Source organism: Myxocyprinus asiaticus, chromosome 50 (assembly GCF_019703515.2).
Source record: "Myxocyprinus asiaticus isolate MX2 ecotype Aquarium Trade chromosome 50, UBuf_Myxa_2, whole genome shotgun sequence".
In the NCBI taxonomy this organism is placed as follows: domain Eukaryota; kingdom Metazoa; phylum Chordata; class Actinopteri; order Cypriniformes; family Catostomidae; genus Myxocyprinus; species Myxocyprinus asiaticus.
In genome coordinates, this window is record NC_059393.1 from 17,761,532 (window position 1) to 17,778,500 (window position 16,969).

Consider the following 16,969-nt stretch of genomic DNA (forward strand, 5'->3'; position numbering starts at 1 on the left):
GGCCTAATACACAATCATCAGGACGGAGAATCTCACCTCCAGGCCACGGCTCTGTTGGCTGATCTGTTGGTTGACCTGTTGGAGCTCCATCCTCAGCTGTTCCCTCGCCTGCACCACAGGGGACAAACTGGAACAGCAGAATGAGAAAGAAATACTCACCATTTGCTACTTAAGGACATGTAATTTATAGGATAAAACATAACTTAAACGATGAGTGGACTGTAGACGGGGCAACATACCGTTCACTGAAGTGTCCCTGAGACATTTGGTGCTGCTGGTAGGAGTCGCTGCTCCACCCTCTGTGGTTCCCATAGGTGTAGTCAGCTAAATGACAAAGAGAAGATAACAACCATTCAACACATTGAAATAAACTTGCTGCCCCATTAGCAGCAATAGTTTTGCTCATTTGGTAATATTTACGACTACCAATAAAAGAGTTTGGTTAACACATTTTTAAATGTTTAAATCCATTCCACAAATATCCATAGATTTTGCCCAAACATCATTGCAGAAAATGCAGAAGTAGTCAGCAGATTCAATCTGGGCCTGCCCATTAGCAATGCTGCGGCAAAACGCGACAGATGAGAATCGAGATTCAGAGTTTACTGTCATTGGAAATTAAAAGGCATCCCAGAAACGGCAGTTCAAGCGCAGTATATCAAGCTGTAGGAGGAGTTTACCAGCAGAAGCTGTATGTTTGGCAGAGTTTGGCAACGGTGGTATTGGACTGTTTGGCGGATAGCCCGGTTTAGATGTGCGTGAGATGGCTCCAAAGCGGGACACGGTCGGCAGGGATCCAAAGGGAATGATGGGGTCATCGTCTTTGACATCTCTGCGTTGAAGCTCCAAGCCGTGCGCTCTTAGACCCTTGCCCGCATTCTGCTGGGGGAAAATCAGGAAGAAATGTGTTTACAATTTTGATTAAAGAGTTGTTTCATTGCCACAAGAACTAAATGGAATACACTTTGATTAACTTTATTGTTTCGATATCTCAAAAAATGTCATATAATCCAACCTATTACAATGAACAAGGCTAAGCCATCCACAAATTCACTGTTCCTCTAAATTATATTTATGGCCTTTGGTTTGTCAACAGTATTAGTACAAAGTAGACAGAATAAACAGATAACCTTCTGTACTGAAACACCTACTGTAAACACAGCACTTATTTGAGCGTGTGGGAGAAAATGAGACAAAATCTCTTTGTAATGTGAATCCTTCCTCTTAAAGTCCGTTTTATTGACTTTATTCTTACTTTAAGTCAATATTGACATAAGGGGTTGACCGAAAGTGGATTTTGCAGATACTGATAACTAAAGTGGTGGAAAAAGCAGATAACATATTAATCGCCCGATAGTTCTTAAAATCGATTTATTGAATGTTGACAAATTTTCTTAGTTTCCTTACTGTGAGATGCATAGACAAAAGAGGCTGCAAGAGTCCTTAATGAGTAAAATCCCATATGTGTGTTTGTTGTGCAACCAAAATCTCAAAATACACCAGGGACTTTTATTTTTAAATGTCTGTGATTCCAGCTCACACAAACACACAAGGGAAACAAAACATGCACTCTTACAATCATCTATAATATATTGCAATTAGAGCTGTCAAAATTAACACGTTAACGCATGCGATTAAAAAAGTTTAACACTTTTTTTTTTAATCTCGATTAACACATTTACTGTTAATAAAGCAAAAATCAGCAGAAACACTGGAACACAGGACCTTTGTGATGCATCCGTCTGTATTCACTACACTTACGCACACACCACAACACTCTGAGATCTGTGATGAAGATAGGACCTCCTATTGCTATTTTTTGTACAAAACAAGCCCAGATGGGACTTGTGATGAAAATCAAGTACTTTGCAGCCTCTGTAAGGCGTAATTAATTACCACAGAAGAACATTAAGTCTTAACGGAACACTCAGTAGTTTATTTCTTCATTTAAAAATGTTTACTTCTAAAGAAATGAATAGTAATTTTGAAACATATGTATAAAATCATGACCACTCACATGAGATGAGGACTCTAGTCATAACAGTAACCTTATAAAAGCTGTTTTATTCTACATGGAGAGGGTCCACATAGGGGCAGCCACAAAATACAGTTTTCAAATATATATATTTTTTACTGAAGCAAAAAAGATATCCAACACCTATATCACTCATGTGAAAAACTAACTGCCTGTGAAAAACTTAATAGCTGGTTGTGCCACCTTTGGCAGCAACAATTGCAACCAAACGTTTCCGATAACTGGAGATCAGTCTTTCAAATGCTGTGGTGGAATTTTGGCCCACTCTTCTTTGCAGAACTGCTTTAGTTCAGTCACACTGGAGGGTTTTCATGCATGAACTGCCCATTTAAGGTCCTGCCACAGCATCTCAATCGGGTTCAAGTCAGGACTTTGACTAGGCCACTAGCAGAATTCATGTTTCCCTCAATTATTTCCTCATCATTTCTGGAATTTCTTTCGACCTTGGCATAATGTGCTACTGGGTGAGACTTTTTAGCCAACTTCATGCTGCTGAAAACATTGATTGAACATTGAAAACAATATTGATTTGATTGAATAGGGCTGGCAGTAATCAGGCCTGGGTATATCTAGTCCAGCTGAACCCCATTATGAATGCAGTTTCATAGATTTGGGGATTTAGTTACTAAGGGGGCAAATACCTTTTCACACAGGCCCAGTTGGTATTGGATAACTTTTTTGCTTCAATAAATAACATTATCATTTAAAAACTGTATTTTGTGTTTACTCAGATTCCATTTGTTTTAAGTTAGATTTTGTTTGAATTTATGAAACAATTTAGTGTGAGATATACACAAAAACAGAAGAAATCAGGATGGGGGCAAATACTTTTCCACAGCACTGTAGATAATCAGCGATCGCTGATTTGAGTCTTGCTTTATATGTAAATATTATGCTTTTTGTAGCCTAAATATTCACCAGATGAAGGGGTTTGGCCACAGAGGAACACGGAAGAATAAAATAAAAAAAATAAAAAACAACCATCAGCAACTACATGTGTCGATTTTTGCCGATAACGATAGTTCCGCAATGTAACTATCGGCACCGATTAATTGGTAAAACCGATATATCGATCAACCTCTAAAAAGGGGATCATTTACCATGGGAAAAACACATTTTATGAGGGAAATGTGAGTGGTCCTTGCCCATGCAAAACTTGCCACCACAATGCTAGGGTGTTGTAGGTAGTTGCCAGGGAATTGCCACGTAGTCGTTAAGGACTTTGAGTGGATTTATTGCATTGCTATGCGATGGCTCAGGTACCTTTTCTTTAATGTATGTATATGATTTTTTTGCACCCGCCAAGTGAAAGTCAGAGGTCTAATAGCACAGAAAGTCAACAAAAAGCAGAAAATATCAAATTTACGAACTGCCTGAGAATAGTCAAACCCACACAATGTGTACCTATAAACAGGGAGATCATGAACTTACTTCAATGGCGTTTATGCCTTCTTTGGACTTCATATCCTTGCTTCCAATGTAGGAACCAAAGGTGTCACATGACCAAGGTGAATATGAAGCGGTGTAGTCCGTCTCCTGGATATGTCCGAAACCATGGGAGTTCTTCTCCATGTACTGCAAAAGTTACGAACATAGCCCATTTATTAGTGCTGGAAATGTTACCAAAACGATACTATGCCTTTTAGATTATAGAAATATTGGAGAAATATTCTTCTTTTAGCTTACATGGCTTTGTCCCCTCATTTCCTGAGGGTAGTTGGGGTCGTACAAGTGCGAGAGGGAGGATGAGGACCCAAAGGTTGGAGGCGAGACAACAGTTCTCTCCTCCAGCTGGGCCATGATCTCCTGTCTGCGGCGGTGCAGGTAGTCCAGGGACGGCTGTGCTCGAGTGTAGGCATTCTAGGGAATGAACAGCAGCACATTAGCAGGTTGTGTCTTCTTTGAGGTTGAGACACACTTCTTGTAGGACTATATTCTTAAAAATTTAAGTAAATGATGACAGTACATTCATTTTTGTGTGAACTATCCCTTTAAGCAAATCTGAAACTTACCCTGTGGTAATTCCTGATATGACTAGAGTGGTTATAGTTCTCCGTGGCGTATCTCTCCTGAGCTGATTCTGGAAAGTATGATGAAGCAGAACTTTGGGGCTGTAGGGGTGGGGGGACATCCAGAGGTGCTGGACTCCTCCTTACTAGCTCCTCCCGTGGGGGAAAAGCTTGGGAATGTGGGTGGCCTGAGTAAGCAGGGTGACGACGACCATCATGGTGTGAAGGGTATCCATAATTGGTACTGGAGGTTGGGTTGGTGTACTGGCGCTCTGAGGTATAGGAGTTGGGGTAAGAGTCCTGATATAGTGGCATGCCTGGCTCTGGAGGTGGAGCGGGGTGGCGGCCGTAGCGTTGGTGGCCGTGGTGGTGGGGGTAAGTATTACCTGTTGAAATAAGGGGAAATAATGACTTTTTTTTAAAAAGTACAAAACATAATATTCTTTGTTGATTCAAAGAACAATGTTAGTTTTAGTACCTGCAGCATACTGAGAGGATTCATATTGGGCGGAAGTGGGTGGTGCTCTTTTCTCAGGGTAGTATTGCTCAGACTGGTGAGGTGGATGCATGTGGGGAACTCTAGGCCCTGCAGACATGTGCCTCTGTCCGAATACACCATCGCCTGCCATCCTAGAGTGGGGGTTCCTGGGCATCCCTGTTTTTGGGACAGGGTCCAATCTGCAAATCATGAGAGAAATAAACATTTCTGTGCTTGCTAAATGGTTAAAAGCGCCCCGTTTTCAGGCATTTTCGCATAATGACTAAACTGACTGACTGATAACTAATACTATAATATATATACCACTACTATGGTACTCTACTGTATATAAGTTACGTATATACAGTACAAAACCATAGTAGTAGTAGTAGAGTGCATATATTTTATATGCAAACATTTACAATTAATTGAAAACAGTCAAAAATAAAAAAAAACTCACGAATCTGGAGGAGAGCCGGGTGCACTAAAGCTTCCAGAGTCCATCTTTCCTGGCTTAAGGGATGGGTCGAAAGATGGTTTTGAGCCTCTTGAAACCAGGTGGGTCAGAGTGGATCCAGGGCCTGCTGGTAGGATGCCGTTGGTGATGGGGGTGGGCTTATGTGGGAGTACCTCCATGGACAGGCCTTCCTCAGGCAACAGACCTGCACCTAGGTCCATTTCATTCAGGTGCGTCAGGGACTGGCTGAGTTGATGACGCATTCCCAAACGTTTATTCATCTTACGGTACCTGCCATCAGACAAGACAAGGTGAGACTAAAGGTAATGCCGAACATTAGTTTATGTGCTCATTTGTGTTTTAACAAGTTTTGCACTAGTTTGTTTGGCAACACTTTACAAAAAGTTTATTCTTTATTACTCAGCTACATTAGTAAACATGACTTATCAATGAACAATATGTTTAGGGCATTTATTAATATTGGTTCATACATTATAAACTAACATGACCTAACAATTAACAACTGGGTTTTTATAAACCAACATTGACCAAGATGAATAAATGCTGTAAAAATATATTGTTCATTATTTTATGATACATAATGCATTAACTAATGTTAAAAAATGGAACCTTAATGTAAATTGTTAATGTTTGTTGTAACTAGTTTTGCTGTAGTTTATCTGTTCTGCCAAGTTTTGCGTTTATGTGTTCTGTCTAGATATACATTCGATTGTTTAAACTAGTTTTGCACTAGTTTGTATTACAAATACTTTTGTGTAAATCTGTGTTATGCCTAGTTTTGTACTAGTTTGTTTTAACTAGTTTGTATTCTAAATTGTTTTGTGCTAATTTGTATACTAACCAGATTTGAGCTAGTTTGTATTCTAAATAGTTTTGTGCTAGTTTGTATTATACTGTAAATAGTTTTGTGCTAATTTGTATACTAAAATTTTGTGCTAGTTTGTATTATACTGTAAATAGTTTTGAGCTAGTTTGTAGTCTAAATAGTTTTGTGTTAGTTTGTATTCTAAATAGTTTTGTGCTAGTTTGTATTATACTGTAAATAGTTTTGTGCTAATTTGTATTATACTGTAAATAGTTTTGTGCTAATTTGTATACTAAAGTTTTGTGCTAGTTTGTATTATACTGTAAATAGTTTTGTGCTAGTTTGTATTATACTGTAAATAGTTTTGTGCTAGTTTGTATTCTAAATAGTTTTGTGCTAGTTTGTATTCTAAATTGTTTTGTGCTAGTTTGTATATTAACCAGATTTGTGCTAGTTTGTAAACTAAATAGTTTTGTGCTAGTTTGTATTATACTGTAAATAGTTTTGTGCTAATTTGTATTATACTGTAAATAGTTTTGTGCTAATTTGTATTATACTGTAAATAGTTTTGTGCTAATTTGTATACTAAAGTTTTGTGCTAGTTTGTATTATACTGTAAATAGTTTTGTGCTAGTTTGTATACTAAATAGTTTAGTACTAGTTTGTATTATACTGTAAATAGTTTTGTGCAAGTTTGTATTCTAAATAGTTTTGTGCTAGTTTGTATTCTAAATTGTTTTGTGCTAGTTTGTATACTAACCAGATTTGTGCTAGTTTGTATACTTAACAGATTTGTGCTAGTTTGTATACTAAACAGATTTGTGCTAGTTTGTATACTTAACAGATTTGTGCTAGTTTGTATACTAAACAGATTTGTGCTAGTTTGTATACTAAACAGATTTGTGCTAGTTTGTATTATACTGTAAATAGTTTTGTGCTAGTTTGTATTATACTATAAATAGTTTTGTGCTAGTTTGTATTCTAACCAGATTTGTGCTAGTTTGTATTATACTGTAAATAGTTTTGTGCTAGTTTCTATTCTAAATAGTTGTGCTAGTTTGTATACTAAATAGTTTTGTGCTAGTTTGTATTATACTGTAAATAGTTTTGTGCTAATTTGTATTATACTGTAAATAGTTTTGTGCTAGTTTGTATTCTAAATAGTTTTGTGCTAGTTTGTATTATACTGTAAATAGTTTTGTGCTAGTTTGTATTATACTGTAAATAGTTTTGTGCTAGTTTGTATTCTAAATAGTTTTGTGCTAGTTTGTATTATACTGTAAATAGTTTTGTGCTAGTTTGTATTCTAACCAGATTTGTGCTAGTTTGTATTCTAACTAGATTTATGCTAGTTTGTATTATACTGTAAATAGTTTTGTGCTAGTTTGTATTCTAACCAGATTTGTGCTAGTTTGTATTCTAACTAGATTTATGCTAGTTTGTATTATACTGTAAATAGTTTTGTGCTAGTTTCTATTCTAAATAGTTTTGTGCTAGTTTGTATTATACTGTAAATAGTTTTGTGCTAGTTTGTATTCTAAATAGTTTTGTGCTAGTTTGTATTATACTGTAAATAGTTTTGTGCTAGTTTGTATTCCAAATTGTTTTGTGTTAGTTTGTATTATACTGTAAATAGTTTTGTGCTAGTTTGTATTATACTGTAAATAGTTTTGTGCTAGTTTGTATTCCAAATTGTTTTGTGTTAGTTTGTATTATACTGTAAATAGTTTTGTGCTAGTTTGTATTCTAAATAGTTTTGTGCTAGTTTGTATTATACTGTAAATAGTTTTATGCTAGTTTATATTCTAAATTGTTTTGTGCTAATTTGTATTATACTGTAAATAGTTTTGTGCTAGTTTGTATTATACTGTAAATAGTTTTATGCTAGTTTCTATTATACTGTAAATAGTTTTGTGCTAGTTTGTATTATACTGTAAATAGTTTTATGCTAGTTTGTATTATACTGTAAATAGTTTTGTGCTAGTTTGTATTATACTGTAAATAGTTTTGTGCTAGTTTGTATTATACTGTAAATAGTTTTGTGCTAGTTTGTTTTAACTAGCTTGTATCCTAAATAGTTTTGTGCTAGTTTGTATTATACTGTAAATAGTTTTGTGCTAGTTTGTATTATACTGTAAATAGTTTTGTGCTAGTTTGTATTATACTAAATAGTTTTGTGCTAGTTTGTATTTTAACTAGTTTTGCACTAGTTTGTATTATAACTAGTTTTGCGCAAGTTTGTATTTTAACTAGTTTTGCACTAGTTTGTATTATAACTAGTTTTGCGCAAGTTTGTATTTTAACTAATTTTGTGCTATTTTCTATTTTAATTCGTTTTTCACTAGTATGACACTAGTTTAAGTGTTTTAACTAGTTTTGCACAAGTTTAACTAGTTTTGCACTCGTTTGTATTTTAACTAGTTTTGCACTAGTTTATGTTTTAATTAGTTTTGCACTCGTTTATATTTTAACTAGTTTTGCGCTAGTTTGTATTTTAACTAGTTTTGCGCTAGTTTGTATTTTAAATAGTTTTGCGCCAAGTTAATGTTTTAACTAGTTTGGCACTGTTTTTTTTTTTTTTTTTACTAGTTTTGCACTAGTTTATGTTTAAAATGTTTTGCACTAATTTATGTTAAAACTAGTTTTGCACTATTTTGTGTGCTAGTTTTAGTTAAACACATTGCTTACTTTTCCAGTTCTTCCTGAGAGTGGGCAAAGGTGCAACTTGCTCCCCGAGGACAGCCTCCTTTCTGTTTCATATCCCGGCACATGTAGGTCTTGAATTTGTTGTGCTGGGGTGGCTGTGGAGATATGATGAATATGCTTGCTCACATTTCTGTGGGAGTTATTTAAGTCTGTGATCTGTGTGGCTCTGACCGAGGCAAAGTGGTAACTGACCTGCTGCTGGTCACCTCCCTTCTTGCTGTGGTTCTGGATGAAATCCACCAGACCGTGCACCACTGTCCGCACTGCTTCCAACCCTTTGGCTAGCTGCTCCCATGTGGGTGCAGGGGCATCTATTAGTAAAAAAAAATGAGGCACAAAAATTCAGAAATTTAAGCTTATAAATTAAAACAGTGTACATAAAACTATTATAAAATATATTAAATAATATATATACATATTGTATTTGTACAAATGTATATTAAAATACATAGTTATATTTTTTTGGCCTTCTTTATTGGTAGATTATTATTTTTATATATAACTGATATTAATTGACCACTCCAAACAGTTTAAGTAATTGGGCTGTGAATGAGAGAGAACTTGATTGTATAAACATTGTATAATGGGTTTAGAACTGCCATTAGGTTTAAGGAAGTCCTCTAAAGGTATGAATACATGACTATGTGTGTTGACTATGTGTGTGTGTGTGTGTGTGTGTGTGTGTGTGTGTGTGTGTGTGTGTGTGTGTGTGTGTGTGTGTGTGTGTGTGTGTGTGTGTTTATGAAGAAGCAAGTAGGTGGACCTGGGCTGGGGTCAATGTCGGCCAGCAGTTCCAAATGGGGTCTGAGGCAGTTGAGATTGGCTGGATCTCCAGTTCTCTGCAGGGCAATGGTGAGTTCCTGTACGCTCTGAGCAAATGATGCTGGTGTCTGCAACTAACACACACATATCCACATAAACTCATACTTCACATACCGGAATGACAAAATCAACAAGTATGAATATGTTTTTATGTATGAAGTGGAGTTTCATTTTCAATAAACCCTACAGCATATTTTCTCTATACAGGGAGGAGTGTGAGTGGATAATGTAAACACGTAAGATCTGAACCGCCTTGAAAAACTATGGTGCCACCTTGTGAAATCTTAAAGTAATATCCAGAGAACAATCTAAGCACAATCAGTATAATAACCAAAAATGTCTCAAAAGCTTCTGTTGTTTTACAGTTTCTTACATAGATACATTTCTTCTTAAATTTAATAACCTTAAATTACAAATCCATAACAATACTTAAATAAATTATTGAATTAGCTTTAAATGTTCTACTGATGGTTGATAGATGTAGAAATGAATAAGCACAGCTGATGACAGGAATGAGCTTTAGTGCTCCTCAGCGCATATACAGTATTTAATATACTGTATGTGTCATGAAACATACCTAGTTCAGCACCAATCGTTCACACCTCAAGTCTCACGGAACAGGCGTGAACAAATGTAAAAATGTGGGTGGTTACAGGAAAGGCAAGTGGGAGGACAGGAGGGAGTCTACTTCTATAATATCCTTACAACAGAGACAGCTGAACATAATATTATGAGTGGAGATGAAAAAAAGAGTTTTGGGGCACTTTGTGGTCCAGTATGGACTGTGGTCCATTCTGAGGAGTGATTTCGATCTTGTCCTACATTTACATTTATTCATTTAACAGATGCTTTTATCCAAAGCGACTTACAAAATGAGATATCCTGCCCATTATCAGACACACTGAGATGAAGTGATGGAATCAGTGCTCTGTCTAACAACTTCTCATAAACAGCATGTTTGGAGCGCGTGTAGCAGAACTGCAGCCAAGAAATGCACACACCAGTCTGGTTATCCATTCTGACATGTGATTTCGTTCTCATCACACAGTTAGTGTAAAAGTCCATTCTCATATCTGTTCTGTGACTGCTGTTGAAGACTCGGCCCCTCCCGGAACAGTCGTTACGTCCATGAGTCCGCTGTAATGTGAGCTCATGCATGAGGCAGAGCTGTGTCTGGATGGAAGCGTTCCATCTCATGAACATTGTGGAGGAACGCTCATAATATACCTCATACACATATAACTAATTTTTGTGACGTTGCTTCAACTTTCGTTTTTTAACCCGAAGAACGAAATGGCTTAATAAAATGGAAAACATAACCACTTTCCCCTTAACAGTAAACATGAGTTCTATCATCATTGTAAATGATGTGCAACCTCTACATATCTGTTTACATCACAACATTTTTTGGGGGGGGTTTCATGACCTGTTAAATCAGTTTGATCAGTGAAAAAAAAAAAACGTAAATAACACTAATAATTTCAGCGTCTATACCTTGTCTATAATTGACTGCATGTGGGATTTGTGGGACTGGTCCCCATACAGCAGAGAGGACCACTGGTCGGGGGCAATTCGCAGTCCGCCCTCCATAGCAATCTGAACGATTTGAGAGTCGTGTTCCCTCCGAAGAGCCTCATATGTGCGAAACTCCTCCTTCAATTGCATCAAGGAGGAATCCTCATCACGTTTGGTGACCTGACGTGAAAAAAAAAAAAGCATACACTTAAGATATGAAGCAAATTCTGTATTGCTATCACTATAAATTTCAAAGAAATCTGCAACAAAGGGATTAATGGGAATTAATCAATAATGTAAAGGAAAAGCAGATGCACCTTGAAGCAGGAAGCCCTGTAGAGGAGCTGCACCACGTGTCCAATGCTGGTTTTTGAGGCCTGAGGGAAACGGGGTTCGAGTCTTTGGACCACAAACAGGACCAGAACCTTCCGTGAGAGGGCAGAACCATCTTCCAGAGCAAGCAAGACTAGTTTCAATGCCTCTTCCTGCATGGCTATAGAACGCAAAGAAAAACATCAACATTGATTGGCACCCACATAAAGAATCATTCCAATGGCTTTTGAATACAATTTCATAAAGTAGGTAAAACATCGGCACTTACCAGGGCCGAGAAATTGGCAGCCCCTGGCCCTGACGGCGGCCCACAGGTTGGAGGAGAGCTGCTGGGGGTTTTGATGCTGAAGGATGAGCTCAGTTACGGTACGATCACCCAGAGATCGGGCCGCCCGCATGGCCCTGATGCGGCCTTCCTCCTCCACCAGCTGACAGTGCACCAGAGTCACCAGCTTTCTTTGCATGGGTCTGCTGAGCATGCACTGAGCGGCGTCATTCAGCCCTGCACCTGCACGGACCAAGATGAACAACAATCAAGCACTAACAGTGAGCCTCTGTGTAAAGGCCTGTCTTGGATTTTTTTGCACTGAAAATGATTGACTTGCCTTGAATTAATGAATTAAGCATTAACATTTTTATTGGTTATGAAAAATGCAGAGACCTCTGGTATTGCTGAGGGGTTTGAGATAGAGGGCCAGGTCCTCCACACATGTGCGAGACTCCTCATAGTGCTTGATGTCCTCTGCAGCTGTCAGTAAGGTGACAGGCTGAGGACTGGAAACCTGTTTAAGAAAAGATACCATTATTTAACGTTCCATTATAAAGATTCCCGTACACCTAAAGATAGTTCCCAGTAGAGATGTGCATGAGTAATCGAGTACTCGCTCTGCACCAGCTACTCGACTATTAAAACAAATTAATTAAACTCGAATATTGCAAATTAATTTCCCTTTGTACATTTGCCTGCCGTGAGCAGCCCTGAAATACACTGTTTAACCTCTGAATCTCTCACCAGATCCTGCAGTTACAACTGGAGTACACTGGCGGGCACTGCATGTGTCACTGAGGTGTTGGGTGAGAGAAGAAGTAATACTGAGTTTTGAGCGCAAATACTGCATTTTTAAATCATTTTCGTTCCATTTTTAATAATGCGTATATTTCATTCAATTTTTGTCCCAAAAGAAAAGCATAGTTATCTTATTTTGAAACCGTTCTTGGTTACGTTTATGGATAAAACAAAATATAAATTTCACGTAAGTGTCATATCTGTCATTTTTAACATGCATTTTAATTTACGAGTAATCGGGTACTCATTTTTTGTGGGTTAGAGTATGTGACTACAAATTACTCGAAAATGGCCATGCCTACTTCCTGGAAACCTAAAGATAATACTTGTAAACTTAAAGATAGTTCTCGTATACCTTAAGATAAGTTCCGTGCACCTAAATATAATTCCTGTACACCTAGAAATAATTCTCATACACCTATAGATAGTCCTCCTCATTTACCTAAAGCTAGTTCTTGTGTACCTATAGATAGCCTAGAACACCTAAAGATGGTCCTTGTGCATCTATAGATAGTGTTTATACCCCTAAAGTTAACCATACACCTAAAGGCCTCAATATACTTCGAGTGAAAACGAAGAACAAACAAGTGTGACATCATTTCGAACAAAATCTGGCCTAAAAGGTGTTTCTGAAACACCTTCTTTCTGTCAGTGGTCCGCATCATCCTTGGGTGTGAACCATTGCGCCACGTACTTTGAGGCCGACAGCTAATTCCGGTTCTTCTTTCTGTTAAGATCAATCAACATGAACACACTGGCGTGCAGTTACCAAGCTGGTGCAAACCTTCAAACATCTGTAAAATCGTTCGCGTACACGCATCTTCCAAGACCATATCAGGTAACTTTTTAAACCAAATCTACTCAAACACTCTTAAGTGCTCACACATCTTTACATATCTGCAAGTGAGATATGCCTCTCTTATCATCACTCTTGTCTGTTTTCTGCTAATTTTATGACTGTCTGGCACCCTGCTACACACCCATATTTGCAGTAGTATCAAAGTCATGAGAAAATGGCAAAACAGAGGGTCACTGGTGCAAGATATGACCACGTATATTTTCAATGCAGGAAAAACCCTGTTCTCACAAAAGCTGAGGATTTAACTGTGGATTTAATGCTTTAAAATGTACAACAAGAAAACAAACTGGTATGGCAGCCATCTTTCTTCACTGAGAGTCTCTGTCCTCTACAGACTCAACAGTCCAGCTGAAATATATCAATCAATTGCACAATTGACACTCAATTGGATTGGAAGTATGCTTCAAAAAAATGTTTTAATGGACTTCTTCTATCCCACCGTCTCCCCGTGCCTCCCCTGCAGTGCTCTCGCGCCACACAACTTCAAGCGACTCATAGAAGCGGCACTGACCACACAGTGAAATGCCAGTTTCGGAGTTTCTACTTATTTACATGACCTGCTTCCTTATTATTTGAACTTTAATAAAGGATGCATTAAAGATGTAACACTTACTTGCCAAGGAGTTTCCTTTAAAAAGCTCTGACATGCAAGTATTGCTTAAGTGGAACGGCAGCTCCGGCTATGCTTTATTTAGCAAATGAGGCATGTAGTCATTGACAACACATTTTAATTTCATATTAGTTGATGTTTTACATGTAGTCTTGCGTGTTCTCATTTTTAAATGCTTCTCTAAACACCTCCCCCAGCGGTGTGGCCGATGTCTGAATGTTTGCAAACAGAAAACCGTTGCACGACTGTTTTGAACTTTTTTTTAGCTCTGAGCAAAGAAGAACTTCAACGTCAGTATATCAGTGCCTTAAAGATGGTCGTCATACACCTAAAGATAATCCTGTACACCTAACCTAAAGATTGTGCTTGTACAACCAAAGATAGTCCTCCTACACCTATAGCTAGTTTTCATACAACGAAAGATAACACCTGTATGCCTAAAAGGCCTTGTTTGCATTGTTGACATAACTGGGCAGAACAGATGAGCTTTTGAATGCTGTCAGCATTCCTCCATGTGTTCTTCCTCTACGTGCAGAAAACATTCACAACCACAAAAAACATCATGCTGAGCAATGTTCTCATAACAACGTCATGCGAGTTATAAATAACAAGAATAGGGAGAGGAACAAGTACTTTGCCCACATAATGGCAAAATATGACATTTTGACCTGCTAAATGTGATTAGCCTTTATTGTAAGAAGGGAACCATAAAAACGCTTATTACGCAAAAGAATTGCTAATTTGGATGGCAATATGTAATTGGAATTTAAAATGCACAACGATTGCGATCATCTCAAATTATCCCAATATGTGGATTCTGTAATAACTGCGAGAGGCCTACCTGTCACCAAGGGTGTGTTTGGTTTGTGCCTATCGTTGAATGGTTTTACAAAAATCTGAAGAACTGGGCTGGGAATGACAGATAAACAATGTTGATTCAACTGTTGTTGTCTTCCTAGTTCTCCTTGGCTGTCACTGTCAGGGAAGTGTGCGTATCAGTAAGGAAGCTTTAGACTGCATAAACTCTAAGTTCCCCTGCTCTAACCATGATGACTCTGATGAAATCTGCTGCTAGCTGGACAAACTCATACACAGGCAAAAATCTACAGACATGAAGACATCATACGCTTCAGGGCGTCACATCATGGCTGCAATCCAACCAGACCAGAACGACAAGCTGACTGTTTGAAACCTGATGCCCTGTGATCTATTGAATATTGAACTTCAGCTCTCTATCCTGCCCTTGACATGTTCTTTGCTACTGCTGCATCCTTATGATTCAGAAAGACAAGTGTGCATGCAGTAAACAAAAAATTAAAACTCGCCAAGCGCAGGTAGAAAAAGTTATCTGGCCAGTGGCTGGTAACTTTATAAGGAACAGCAACATAAATTTAATTGTAAGAACAAGCTAAATAATACAATTGCGATAAAGACAAAATATAATATTGCAAAAATTCAGTTAAATGACCGAACAGAAATATTTATGGCCGGGAAATTTTCTCAATTCATTCCGCATTAGCAGGGGTGGCAAAAAAATATGTTAGTACCCTCCCTGCACATGTCATGACTCACCTGTCCACTAACAAGCTGTAGAAGGGCTGTGTTGACAGGCAGTTGCTCGATATCTGTGTTGATTGCGGTCTGGTCGAACGGGCAGGCCTTGCGATGCAGTTTGTTCAGGCACATTTTGCACACAGTGTCCCCGCAGCCCAGGCTGATGGGCTTGCGGTGGCTCTCCTCGAAGGTTTGCATGCAGATGGGACACAACAGAAACTCGGTCCATTGCGGGGCTTGCACAGGCATTGTAACGAAGCACAGTCTGTGATGCACTGGTCCCAAAGATCTTCTTTTATTGCAGCATTTGTTTTTGTATTCGTTTCGAGTAAAACGATATGGCAAGTCCTATAGGTTCCACTGGAACTAATAATGCTCTTCCAAAGATCAAACTGTTTAAATATTTTCTGGCATTGTGGGCGTTCAGCACATAGTGTGAAAAACATAACCTGTAAAACAAAACAAATCACAAATTAGAGAGAATTCACAATGAGATTTTCCTGTAAAGAAGGTTCTAGCTTATCAAAACACCCCATATTAACATATGGTACATTCATGTCATGTCGGAATTACTGTAATTGACCCTTTGCCGAGCTCCGCCATTGAAAGCGCTTCTGAAAAACCCTGTCTTAGCAACTGTTGCCCTGCCGCCATTACTCTGACATGCGTTTGCTTTTTTCCAAAGACAGCCTATGGAAGTATTGTGAGTTTGAGTGCTTTTAATGCATGTTTTTATCAAAATAATTAAAAGAATTTAAAACACGTTGTTGTCAAGTCATTTGTCATTTCTTTCTTTTTTTTTTTTTTATAATCAACAATAACACCTAGAGTTGAAGTCAGAAGTTTACATACACTTACGTTAAAGTCATTAAAACTCATTTTTTAACCATTCCACAGATTTCATATTAGCAAACTATAGTTTTGGCAAGTTGTTTAGGACATCTACTTTGTGCATGACAAGTAATTTATCCAACAGTTGTTTACAGACAGATTGTTTCACTTTAAATTGACTAGATCACAATTCCAGTGGGTCAGAAGTTTACATACATTTAGTTAACTGTGCCTTTAAGCAGCTTGAAAAATTCAGAAAATGATGTCAAGCCTTTAAACAATTAGCCAATTAGCTTTGGATAGGAGGTGTACTGAATTGGAGGTGTACCTGTGGATGTATTTTAAGGCCTACCTTCAAACTCAATGCTTCTTTGCTTGACATCATGGAAAAATCAAAAGAAATCAGCCAAGACCTCAAAAAAAAATTTTTTTTAAAAGGAAGCAAGGAAGATGCCACTGCTCCAAAACCCCTATAAAAAAGCCAGACTACAGTTTGCAAGTGCACATGGGCACAAATATCTTACTTTTTGGAGAAATGTCCTCTGGTCTGATGAAACAAATTTGAACTGTTTGGCCATAATGACCAACATTATGTTTTGAGGAAAAAGGGTGAGGCTTGCAAGCCAAAGAACACCATTCCAACCGTGAAGCATGGGGGTGGCAGCATCATGTTGTGGGGGTGCTTTGCTGCAGGAGGGAATGGTGCACTTCACAAAATAGATGACATCTTGAGGAAAGAAAATTATGTGGATATATTGAAGCAACATCTCAAGACTTCAGCCAGAAAGTTAAAACTCTGCCACAAATGGGTCTTCCAAATGGACAGTGACCCCAAGCATACCTCCAAAGTTCTGGCAAAATGGCTTAA

General features: G+C 37.9%; 1 protein-coding gene and 1 long non-coding RNA gene across 3 annotated transcripts in view; one reads left to right on the forward strand and one right to left on the reverse strand.

Moving 5' to 3' along the window:
- LOC127438621 (roquin-1-like) overlaps nucleotides 1-16,969 on the reverse strand; it is a 30,427-nt gene that overhangs the window by 8,998 nt on the left and 4,460 nt on the right. The window contains exons 2-17 of one of the 2 annotated variants that reach the window (XM_051694315.1): nucleotides 15,289-15,719; nucleotides 11,843-11,963; nucleotides 11,450-11,689; nucleotides 11,166-11,341; nucleotides 10,828-11,028; nucleotides 9,275-9,407; nucleotides 8,704-8,822; nucleotides 8,494-8,606; nucleotides 4,983-5,270; nucleotides 4,523-4,722; nucleotides 4,048-4,430; nucleotides 3,722-3,895; nucleotides 3,467-3,610; nucleotides 681-879; nucleotides 240-324; nucleotides 37-127 (exon numbers count right to left, since the gene is read on the reverse strand). In XM_051694315.1, the coding sequence (XP_051550275.1) occupies nucleotides 37-127; nucleotides 240-324; nucleotides 681-879; nucleotides 3,467-3,610; nucleotides 3,722-3,895; nucleotides 4,048-4,430; nucleotides 4,523-4,722; nucleotides 4,983-5,270; nucleotides 8,494-8,606; nucleotides 8,704-8,822; nucleotides 9,275-9,407; nucleotides 10,828-11,028; nucleotides 11,166-11,341; nucleotides 11,450-11,689; nucleotides 11,843-11,963; nucleotides 15,289-15,519 (2,898 nt within the window). In that variant the 5' untranslated portion in view covers nucleotides 15,520-15,719. Of the gene's footprint in view, nucleotides 1-36; nucleotides 128-239; nucleotides 325-680; nucleotides 883-3,466; nucleotides 3,611-3,721; nucleotides 3,896-4,047; nucleotides 4,431-4,522; nucleotides 4,723-4,982; nucleotides 5,271-8,493; nucleotides 8,607-8,703; nucleotides 8,823-9,274; nucleotides 9,408-10,827; nucleotides 11,029-11,165; nucleotides 11,342-11,449; nucleotides 11,690-11,842; nucleotides 11,964-15,288; nucleotides 15,720-16,969 lie in introns of both variants that reach the window. The other variant, XM_051694314.1, reaches the window with a different exon arrangement.
- On the forward strand, nucleotides 9,259-13,712 carry LOC127438631 (uncharacterized). Its single transcript, XR_007896772.1, has 3 exons — nucleotides 9,259-9,363; nucleotides 12,983-13,085; nucleotides 13,317-13,712. It is a non-coding gene; the product is annotated as an uncharacterized LOC127438631 (long non-coding RNA).